General features: G+C 39.1%; 1 protein-coding gene across 1 annotated transcript; it reads right to left on the bottom strand.

Moving 5' to 3' along the window:
• Positions 1-10204: 10204 nt before the first annotated feature.
• LOC125083015 (olfactory receptor 1N2) lies at positions 10205-11170 on the bottom strand. The gene has a single exon (XM_047698910.1). It carries the CDS (start codon positions 11162-11164, stop codon positions 10205-10207), a length of 960 nt encoding a protein of 319 aa, XP_047554866.1. The 5' UTR covers positions 11165-11170.
• Between the last annotated feature and the right edge of the window lie 1190 nt (positions 11171-12360).

Raw genomic sequence — 12360 nt, 5'->3', positions numbered from 1 at the left:
AATTTTTCATCTATGCCGATATCTGCTGATCGCTTACCTTATGGCAGACATGCTTGTGCGCACTGGATATTTAAGACTAATCAGAACAGGCACAGTCCCTGGGCTTTCAGGCTAATTGAATGGACTGACAATGAACAACTTAACAAGTGAACATATAGTCAGAAACTCTGATTAGTACCGAAAAGCAGAGGTATAGTAGTATCACCAAGAAAGTATAATTGGTGGACCTAATTTAGATCAGAGGCCAGGGGACAATTCTTTGAGAAACTTAGATCAAACTGAGGGTCTGAAGTAGTAATTAGCTCTGACAGTAGGATAGTAAACTACCCAGCACCTGCGACAGTCGTCAGGTGGTAAAGGGCCTGGCGGGCAGGGGAGGACCATGTGTCCAGAGAACAGTGAGCAAGAAGAGTTGCACAACTTAGGAGCCAGGATCTCTGGCTGCAGGTGACTGAACCACGGGGTCTATTGAATCAACCTGAGTCAGTCGGGTTGTCTTTTCAAAACTTGGAGTTAGTGATACAGAGAGTTTAGCCAGTTAGTTTTGGGACCCGAAGACCTAAGTACAGTAGAAATTGAAGTTCCTATAGAATAAAGAAAAGTAGCAGCATCCCAGCCCACCCGGCCTCATGTGAACCTTTGTTACAGATGGACAGAAACTGAGATGCCTCTACAGTGGGGACATTGAAAGAGACAGAGAAAAGAGCAGTCAGGGGGCGTGGCATTCCAGAAAGAAGCAGAGTAGCTGCCTCCTGATTTTCCAGCATAATCTCATTTTCTAGTCTGTTCCCCCCAGGACAGGGGGCAGAAATGACTTAGTCCCCAGCAGTACGGACCTGGGTGTCGAGGGCCAACTATTAGCTGTGGGTTTGTTACGAAATGACTCAGTGATCACAACATGGAGTGTGAATGAGTATTGACTGTTATCTGCCAGGTGCACTGTGCTGAAATGGCTTTACTTACCTGGTTGTATTTTCACTGTCTTATTAGGTGAACTCTCTGTTTTTCAGATAAGGAAACTGAGGTGAAGGAATTCGTCCCAAATGAAGCAGCTGGTAAGTAGTAAAGTCCAGACTTGAGCTCTGATGTGAACTCTGATTCAGCACTTTCCCAACCGTTCTCAACCAGTCTCACACATTTTTGAGCAGTGGGTTTCTGTGGCCCAAACACTTTGTCCTTGGACAATGCAAATTCACATCACAGCTCCATCTGGAGGCTCAGACTGTGCCCCTTATGTGATGGTAGGCAACTGCAGGGTGGATTTTTGGAGTCACAGTAAATGGAACTGAGAGGGCCTATGGGGACCCACGCGAATACTTACCAGAAAGCTCCAGTGTTCTCCTTAGTGGGAACAGAGGACTAATCGTCTCTGAATCCCTAAGGAGAGGAGGGCACTGATGTTTTCCAGAATGGCCCTGTTCTAGGTGCACACTCGCGGAGAGTGTTCCCTTTGTCTTTCACCTTGGGGGTTACTGCTCTTGCCTTGATACTGTCACTCTAGTCACTGCAGTCTGTAATTCAGAAGGAAGTTAAATATAACTTCCTGGGTAAAATGTCCAGTCATCTGTTTTTTCATCTGAACTTGAGATTGTCTTGGCCCAAGTATGTTGGCCCATATTCTAACCCTTCTGTGTGTTATGGTTCTCATAACATGTAACGAGGGTGTCTTGTCGAACAGAAATTCTTAATTTTAATGTAGACCAACTTATCAGTTTTGGGTGATTTATTTGTGACATTCACCAAACATTTAATATATATTTGGTTTATTTTATTCTGGTTCTGTTTAGAATTCCATTATGTGATTATACCTCGATTTCTAGCCCATTATAATGGGGGTGAGCATTTAGGTTTTTTCCAATTTGGGACTATTATGAATAAGGCTGCTGTGGATATTCTTGTAAATATCTTTTGAGAGGCATGTATACGTAGTTCTCTGGATTACATACCTAGGAATGCAAATGCTGTGGCATGGGGAGTATATTTGCAGGTACTGCCCAGTGGTACTCCATAGGGTTTATACCAACGCACACCCCCATTTGTAGCCTAAGGAGGTTTTGGTTCTACATCTTCTGTAAGACTCAGATTGATAATCTTTTAAATGTTCACAATGCTGCTGGGTGTGTAATAGTATCTTATTGTGGTTTTCAATTTGGGTTTCTTTTATATCAACCAAATTTGAACACCTTTTAATATGTACATTTTTCATTTGGAAATCTTCTTGTGTGAAGTAGCTATTCAAATCACGTGCTTATTTTTCTTTTTTATTTTTTCAGTGTAACAGTATTCATTATTTTTTACCACACCCAGTGCTCCATGCAATCCATGCCCTCTCCAATACCCACCACCTGGATCTCCCAACCTCCCACCCCCCGCCCCTTCAAAACCCTCAGATTGTTTTTCAGAGTCCATAGGCTCTCATGGTTCACCTCCCCTTCAAATTTCCCTTATTTTTCTATCACATTTTCTTTCTTTTCTCTTGTTGGTTTGAAGGATCTTTCCTATGTTCTGAATTTGATTTATTTGTTAAAGATAGAGGGATAGATAAGGAGAGAGGAAGAGCGAAAAGGAGGGAGAGAGAGAGAATCTTCTAATCTGTGTGTTGCCTTTCCACTGTCTAAATGGTATAAATGATATATTTTGATGAATAACAAATCATAAATGTGATATACTTCAGTTAATCTCTTTGCTCCTTGATGATGAGTACTCTTTGTATTTTGTGTTAATCTGGCCAAATATATAAAAATATTCTATGTTATTTCCAAAGAGCTCTTGTCTTTTCCCTTATATATAGTTAGATCTATTATTATCCCTCTGGAAGTAATTTTTTTAATACTGCGAGTTATAATTCGCCTTTCTTCTGTAGAGACACACAGTTCCTTTAGCGTCATTTGTTGGAAAGGCCATCCTTTCTTCACTGCATATCACTTTCACTCACTGCAAGGTCACCTTTGCCCCCTCTATGTGTGTACATGAATAGCCACACATACAAGTCTTTGTGTGACATTTTCATTTGTCTTGGCTAAGTACTTAGGAGTGGAATTGTTGGGTCAAGTGTATCTTTAACTTTATGAGAAGCTGCCACACTGTTGCCCAGAATGGCTCAACAGTTGCATTACTACCAGCATGTATGAAAATTCCACTCTCCAATGTCCTCACCACCAGCTGTTGTTGGAACTTAAGGCATTCTAGTGGGTTCATCGCCATATGTTCTAGTGGCTTTCATTTCCATTTGTCTAATGACCAATGATGTGGAGTGTCTTTACACATGCTGATTTGCTATGGATCTTCTTTCATGAAATACCTGTTTAATTCTTTTACGTGTACTTTTATAAATAATTAGGTTGCTTGTCCTCTGTATATATTCTGGATTCTAGTCTTTATAAGAAATACCATTGGCAAATACTTTCTGCCTGAGGCTTGTTTTTTTCATTTTATTAAGAGTCTCTTTTGAAGAGCAGATACATTTTCTTTCTTTCTTTTTTTTTTCAGTAGTCATTAATTTATTATTGTAAAATCAATCACGGTTACTTTAGCAAATGTTTAGTGTTCAAATCATTAATTTAGATCTATACATTTAAACACAATTACTTTGGTCTCTCCTCTGTGGAGGATAAGACATTTTTGTGCTTCATGACTCCCCCTTTCTTCTATTTGTCATTTGCTTAACCTAAGGTTCTTTTTCCTTTTTATCTTTGAAATTCCTTTTTTTTTTTAATTTCCAAGAAGTCCAAATTATAAATTTTTCTAGACTTCTGTGTCCTATTTAAGAAAATTTTTCCTACTCCATGTTTATCAAGTTGTTGTCCGGTGTTTTCTTCTAATGGTTTTATAGTTAAAGTTCTTACACATTTGACCCATTTCAAGCTACATTTTGTATGTGGTACAGTGTAAAGAGTCTATGTTCATTTAATATATATTAAAAATATATATATAGATAGATGATAGATAGATAGATAGATAGATAGATATTGAATCATGCCGGCACCATTTGTTGAAACAATATCCTTTTCCAATTGAATTATGTTTGCACATTTGAAAATATTAGTTGATCATATATGTATTGGTCTATTTCAGGATTGTTCATTCTGTTCCACTGGCCTCTATTTTGTGCTGGCCATGACACTATTCTTATATTTGTACATTATTATTTTCAATGATATGATTTATAAAAAGTGTTGAAATTAGGCAGAGTACTTCTGCCAGGCTTTTCATTTTTAAGTTGAAGAAATTCAGATTTCTTTTCATTTCCATATAAAATTAAGCATTATCCTCTAAAACCAGCCTGCTGATATTTTGACTTCGATCACACTGAATCTATAGACCATTTTTGGGAGAAACTTAACACCATAATAATATTAAGTGATTCAATCCATGTGCTAGGTACATCTCTTTATGTATTTGAGTCTGCTTTAATTTCAGTCATGAATATTTTGGAGTTTTTAATGTACTGGTATACATGTATTTTGTTAAATTTAACCATATGTGTTTCTTAATCTTTACACAATTATAAATTGTGTATTATTGTACACCTAGCAGTCAGTCCTTACCCCACCTTGCTCCCAGCCCTTCGGAACCACCAACCTACCTTCTCTTTCTGTGGATTTTCCTATTCTGGACATTTCATAAAAATGGAGTAATATAATTGAGGTCTTTTTTTGTTTGATTTGAATTTTGCTTAATGTTTTCAACATCTATTCATGTTGCAGCATGAACCAATATTTCATTTCTTTTTATTGATGAATAATATTCCATTGCATAGATGTACTACATTTTGTTTATCACTTATTGGTTGATGGATATTTGAGTTGTTTCCACTTTTTGGCTATTGTGAATAATGCTATTATGAACACGAATGTGCAAGTTTTTGTAGGGACAATATTTTCAATTCTTTTGGATATATAACTAAGTGTGGAATTGTTCAATCATGTGGCAAATCTATGTTTAAACTTTGGAGAAGCTGAACTAGTTTCCAAACTAGTTTCTAAAGTGCCAGTACCATTTTACTTTCCCATCAGCGAAGTTAGGGTTCCAGTTTCCCCCCATTCTCATTAACACTTGGTATTGTCTGCCTTTTTTATTTAAGTCACCTTAGTGGATGTAGAGTGAAATTTCAGTATGTGTCTGTGTGTGTGTGTGTCTGTGTGTGTGTTTTGTTTTGTTTTGCTTTGAGAGAGAGAGAGAGAGTCAGTAAGAGCACGTTGTGGGGAGGGCAGAGGCAGAGGGAGTGAATCTTAAGTGGGTTTGATGCAGGGCTCGATCTTGCAACCCTGAGATCATGACCTGAGCTGAAATTAAGAGGCAGGTACTTACTTAACCAACAGAGCCACACAGGCACCCCTCAGTGTGGTTTTGATTTGCATTTTGCTAATGACTAATAATGTTGAGCATCTTTATATCAGCAGACTTAGAGCATGATCTTTAGTTTGACTATTGAAATATTTACACTTTTCCTGGGAATTCCTTTTCCATATTTTCTGTGAGTGCTCTTGGCATGTTATGATCTTTAGCACCAATCCATATGCCCTGAAAAATCTAATATCTAAATATTAAATATCTCAGTACTAAATATCTCAGAACTTTGTTCCTCTGCCTTGACAATAGGAGAATGTAAATTACTGCAGATCAGACATATCAATTTAGGGGAAGAGAAAAGTTGTTATTCAATATTTTTATTAATAAATATTTGAGAAATAATCAGTTGGCCCTCTCCATCCAATCTGACCTTGTTCTGCTCTACCTTCCTATATTTCAAAAGCTGGAAAGAAGAAAGGAATACTTTTCCCAGGCTCCTTTGCAGGTCAGGTCCTAGATGTGAATTTAGTTCTATTGAACAGATGCACTTATGTGAAATTTGGAATATTGAAATGAGATGAAGGGCATTTGTTGTTGTTGTTTGTTTGTTTGTTTTTGTTTTTTGCCTTTTCTACTGACAGATGTATTAATGGAGCATTTTTTCAATAGCAGAATTTCAGTGTCCAATCAGTAGTTACATAATGCTGAGAGGCAGTTACATTGAGAATAGTAACTGGATCCCACTTTTCTGGGTCCAGTCATCAGGTTAGTTGATATCAAGAGGTAGTTTTGATGTTGATTCCCATTATCTGGGTCACAGCTGCACTGATATTCTCTTGAATTCAATAGTTCCAGTGGCAACCTTCTGATTCCCCACATTCTTGATTACATAAGAGATGGGAGTACTTCACGTTGGTCACATTATTACTGTTTTTTTTTAAAGATTTTATTTATTTATTTGATGGACAGAGATCACAAGTAGGCAGAGAGGCAGGTAGAGAGGGAGGGGGAAGCAGACTCCCTGCTGAGCAGAGAGCCCGATGTGGGGCTTAATGCCAGGACCCCAGGGTCATGACCTGAGCCAAAGGCAGAGGCTTTAACCCACTGAGCCACCCAGGCACCCCTATTACTGTTCTTAAGATTATTCCTGAAGACATCCTAGAGACATTCTATAAAACTGAATGACTTTGTAAGGACCCAATTTCCTAAATTAACTTAATTTCTGCTTAAAATACCAAAGTGGTTTCTTTTTGCCACCCTGAACCTTGATTAATAAAATAGATAATGAAGTGTAGACTTAATGCTGGAATAATTATGATGTCTGGCCCTTTATGCTTGTGTAGTTAGACAGGAAACTTTTCAGTGCCAAATGAAAACATCACAAATGATTTCTAATACAGATGGAATAACTACTTTTATTTTTAAAAATACTTCATTTTCTTTAAAAAGCCCCCTACTTCTTTCCCTTGTAGCAGAATACAGATGGTTGGTGGTTCAACTTCATGATTTTTTCACTGTACATGGTGCAAAAGTGATATGCATTCAGTACAAACAGTACTTTGAATTTTGATCTTTTCCTGGGCTAGCAATATGTGGCACATATCATGATGCTCTCTTGTGACACCAGCAGCAGCAGCTCCCAGTCAGCCACGTGATCAACAGGGGAAACAACCCATGCACTTGGAACCATTCCATCCCATACCACCATCCTCCTTTTCATTTTCAGTATACTATTCAATAAAGTACATAAGATATTTAACACTTTGTCATAAAATAGACTTTGTGTTAGATGATTTTGTCCAACTGTAGACTAATATAAGTGTTCTGAGCATGTTTAAGGTAGGCTGGGCTGAGCTATGATGCTCAGTAGGTGAGGTGAGGTGTATTAAATGAATTTTCCACTTAGGATATTTTCAACTTACAATGGTCTTATCAGGACACAGCCCCAATGTATGTCATGGAAGACCTGTTTACATTATTCTATGTTAAAAATGTGTTATCAAATAACTGGAAAGTCCACACACTAATCCATTGTACTGACATAATATAATTTAATTAACCAAGCTGCAGTTGTTGAAATTTGGGTGGTTTCTCTGTTTCTCTTATGAGTAACATCATTATATATAAGTTCTTTTTTTTCTCATTTGTAATGCTTTTATTTATTTTTTTAATCATTTTTTTAATTTATTTTCAGCATAACAGTATTCATTGTTTTTGTACCACACCCAGTGCTCCACTGTTGTACTATTTCCTTGAAAAGAGTAGGTAATAAGGTACAAATATTTTTGTGCTCATAATATTTATTATGAACTTATTTCCTGGAAATCTATGCCAATTTATACTTTCAGTAGCACTTGAGAATATCTCCCTTACCTGCTTTTATACACCATCAATTATTGTCATTTAAAAACCCAATTATTTTAAACCCGGTATTTTAAAGTATACATGTGGGGTGGTGTTATTTCCAAAAGTCTTTCCGTTATTATTCTGTACTATATGAAGGACTATTTCCGTTCTTAGAGTTTTGTTAGTTGTAATTAGCTATCTATATCCCAGAGGATATAGTGGAATTCTTGGATATGTCATTAAAGTCTCCAAATTTTTGTATACAAAAGAAACACTTTTACTAGTTAACACATATTAAAATTTGATTAAAATGACAGGTGATACATATGTAACTTCTAGGAAAAAAGTAAAGCACCAGTGAATTTAATCTATGGGGTCCCAATTTACAGTATGTATGCAGGCTTCCTTTCCAATTCATTCACTCTGCCTGAACAGTATCCCCCTTTATCTTCTGAGTCTTACAAGGGGCAGTCATAGTTGAGAACATGGGGAAAAGAGAAACCGGTAGGGTGTACCCACCCTATATTTAGCTATGTTCCTGCATCTAAAATTTCTGGACTCAGAAATACCTTCAGCAATATCCTATCCGTTTGAGATCCATTTGTTTTAAAAAGATCACCTTCCAAAATGTGAATGGTCCTCTGAAAGAATGAACCTTACTTACAAATTGAGTGCCTGTCTTTTAAGGGATATAATCATATTTGGCTCCGTGCTTCAGGAATGGGAGTTTGATCTGGGGCAGTCCATTAATGCAGGGCAGGAAGCAGACTGAATAGATGGTGAACAGCATGGTGAACCTGGATGATGGGAGAACGGAGGTGGGAATATTCCAGGGAGGAAATTGGTTCAGAAAAAGAGGGCTATTACTGACAAACACGAAACTTGCTCTTTTAAGCTTTGCTTTCTTACTGGAAATTGCAGTAGTAGATTGCTGTAGTCAGAGCCAAATAACCTACTTCAAGGCCAGGAGGATCTAGTCTGGTTTGCCTGGCTGTCACGTTATTCCTACCTCTTCTATCCAAGAAGAAACGACAGACGGGAGAAGGGATGATGGCCAAAGGGAAACATACACAGGTGCAGCCTTCTTCCTTCATGATCTTTCTTTCAAAACAAGATCTATTGTACGAGACATCAAAAAGTCACACCCTCCCTTTTTAAAAAGATTTATTTATTTATTTTAGAGAGAGAAAGTGGGGTGGAGGAGCAGAGGGAGAGGGAGAGAATATTAAGCAGCCCCCGCACTGAGCATGGAACCTGACATGGGGCTCAAACTCATGACCCTGAGATCATCACGCCAGCCAAAACCAAGAATTGGATGCTCAAAAGACTGGGCTACTCAGGCACCCCATACACCCTCCTTTAAAAAAAAAAAAAAAAAAAAAAGCTTGATCCAGGCAGCATTGGGCCCCAGGCTCAGTGGGGAGTTTGCTTGAGATTCTATCTCACCCTCTGCCCCTCCCCCACTCACTCTCTCTTCCTAAAATAAATAAATAAGTCTTTTGGAAAAAAAATAAAAATAAAAACATGATCCAGGATGAACTTGACCTTGAAACTTTGGAGAGCTCTGTTTTGGGGTACTTCTTTATATCTCTGGAGTGACTTGCTAGTCATTAGAATATTTTTGTGCCAGCCCTCAAATTTCATTTCCTGGCTCCAAAAATATCTATATTTGGAACATTTATATCTAGAATTTTCAAAACATTTAAATATTTAAAAAATAGTAACCTGTAATCCCACTGCAAAAGATAATCTTTGTTAAGCTTGTGACTTCTTGGAACACCCATTTCTACCAGACTAGCTTTCCTCAAATTATTGCTCTAAAATTTCCAGCACACTTGATTTATGGTTTTGTATTTGTATTTTGATTTTTTTATGAAAGAACTCAGAGGATAAATCATATACTTAGTACAAAATTGGCACACAGTAGGCACACATAAATATCGACTCTGTTTCCCCTAGAATAAGAGAAAGGAGTGTTCTTAAGTTAAAGAGATAAAATATTTTGGAAATTATATACTAATTTAATTCTTTACTTCCTATCATGATCATTCATTATTTTTCATGATCTCCACAATGTGGTGTGGTAGAAAGAGGATGGGTATTGGAATCAAACTTACCTGGTTTGGGGAAGCTATTTACATTCTGACTCACACTTTTCACAAGCCTACCTCAAAGAACTGTTGTGAAGAACAGTGAGGAACCTGGTAGATACTCAGTACGTGTTTGTATTCTTATCCCTTTACCTTATGTCATAGAACACAAGGGGAGGGTTACTTGGCTCTAGAACATGAATCATATCCTTTAATCCACTCTGGCTAATAATCTGGTTTTAGAGGTGAGGAAGGGGGAATGGTGTCCTGCCCTTAGTGATGGATGCTTCATTGGGATCGAGAGAGAGAGTGAGACAGAAGATATCATTCTAGAGCCAAGTAAAGGAGTGGAACTCACCTTTTCATTACATCCCTAACCCAGATTTAGTGATAATCTTCCCTTAAAAATCAGCCAGAATGGTGGAATCACTGAAATAATGAAGGGGAGGGATTGATCGGAATACCAGGATCAGGCATCACTGTGATGGTAAGAGGAACATTTTTCCATTACCAAATAGTTTACCCAAGGCCTCCTTCATGTCTCTGTTCCTCAAGCTGTAGATGAACGGGTTTAACATGGGGATAATCACCATGTAGAGAATGGCAGCCCTACTTTCACTCTCTGCCAAGTGAGTTGATGGAGGAAGTAAATAAACACCCATCAGAGACCCATAGAAGAGCAGGACCACTGTGAGGTGGGAACCACAGGTAGAGAAGGCTTTCCATCGCCCTCCAGGAGATGAGATGCCAAACACAGCCCAGGAAATGCAGCCATAGGAGAGGAAAATCAACATGAGGGGAGCAGTGAGGAATATTAGACCCATGGTGATGATCATCAGCTCATTAATGCGAGTATCTGAGCAGGCAAGCTTTAGCAGAGCACTGGGATCACAGTAAAAGTGAGAGATGGCCTTGTGGGCACAGAAGGCCACACGGGTCAGCAGCAGTGTGTGCATCAGTGCAGGGCAGTTGGTTAGCACCCAGCACATGACCAGCATTAGTACACAGAGTTGGGGATTCATAGCTGTGCTGTAATGGAGTGGCTGGCAGATGGCCACATAGCGGTCGTATGCCATCACAGCCAGCAGGCAGTTGTCAAGGCCACCAAACATAAGGAGGAAATACAGCTGTGCAAGGCACCCAGAATAAGAGATGGTCTGACTCTGGGTATGAATCTTGGCCAGCATTTTGGGGACTGAAGCAGAAGTGAAACAGGCATCAGTTAATGATAGATTGGCCAGGAAAAAGTACATGGGAGTATGAAGGCGTGGGTTAGAGCTTATGGCCAGGATGATGAGCAGGTTCCCTGTCATGGTGACCAGGTACATGCCCAGGAAGATGCCAAATAGGAGCCGTTGCTCCTCTGGCTTCTCAGAGAGTCCCAGAAGGAGAAAGTCTGAAACAGCTGTTTGGTTCACTTGGCTTGGTTTTCCCATCCTTTGTAGTTCTTATTATCTGTTCAATAAAACCCTTCATATGTTAGTATTTAATTACTAGATCAGTCACAGATGTGTATCTGTATAGCCAGAACTATACTGGGGGGAGGGGAGAGGAATACATGGACCTTGCCAGTGAGAATATTAAATCTCACTGGGGATGAAAAAAAAACACCCATGGAACACCAGAAGGCAAGACAATACTCATACAAATGCAGATTGTGCTTTTTGTGTTACAATAGGTCCAGAGAAGAGATCAGTTTGGCCAGAGAAGTCAATATGGGCTATAGCAAGAGGTAAGAATTGAGCATATCCACATCTTCCATCCGTATACGCTATGGAGTATTATGCCTCCATCAGAAAGGATGAATACCCAACTTTTGTAGCAACATGGGCGGGACTGGAAGAGATTATGCTGAGTGAAATAAGTCAAGCAGAGAGAGTCAAATATCATATGGTTTCACTTATTTGTGGAGCATAACAAATAGCATGGAGGACAAGGGGAGTTAGAGAGGAGAAGGGAGTTGGGGGAAATTGGAAGGGGAGGTGAACCATGAGAGACTATGGGCTCTGAAAAACAATCTGAGGGGTTTGAAGTGGTGGGGGGTGGGAGGTTGGGGGAACCAGGTGGTGGGTATTAGAGAGGGCACGGATTGCATGGAGCACTGGGTATGGTGCAAAAACAATGAATACTGTTATGCTGAAAATAAATAAATAAATAAATAAATAAATAAATAAATAAATAAAAAGAATTGAGCATATCTTTGAAGGCAAGATTGGAAAAGTCATTTACATTTACCAGTTGAAAAGGAAAGAGATGATTTCCATTGCTGCCTCTCCCCCAACACACACACACACACACACACACACACACACACACACGCACACACACGCACATGTAGACAAAACAGCCTCCTCTCTACTTGCCTTCCCCAGTCTCTAGAAATTGACCACACCATTCAGCTCCCATCCCTGTGCCCTTCCTTAAATGGTGGCACAGGGTATATAAGCTAGGGGCAGTGAGCGTCTATGATATCCCATCCTCCCCATCCATCACTAGGACCTCCCCTCCATAAACGGGGAGGGGGCTGCCTCTGCCTCCATCACTCTCTCTCCTTTGTCCTCTTCCCCTTCTGCTCTTCAGCACCTGTTATTTGCTCTAGGAGCTGATACTTCAGTTCTCCTGGCCTCTTGTC

The sequence above is a fragment of the Lutra lutra genome, chromosome 13 (genome assembly GCF_902655055.1).
Source record: "Lutra lutra chromosome 13, mLutLut1.2, whole genome shotgun sequence".
Taxonomy (NCBI): Eukaryota; Metazoa; Chordata; class Mammalia; order Carnivora; family Mustelidae; genus Lutra; species Lutra lutra.
The sequence above is the reverse complement of the archived record's forward strand: the minus strand, read 5'-3'. Positions and strand labels throughout refer to the sequence as shown.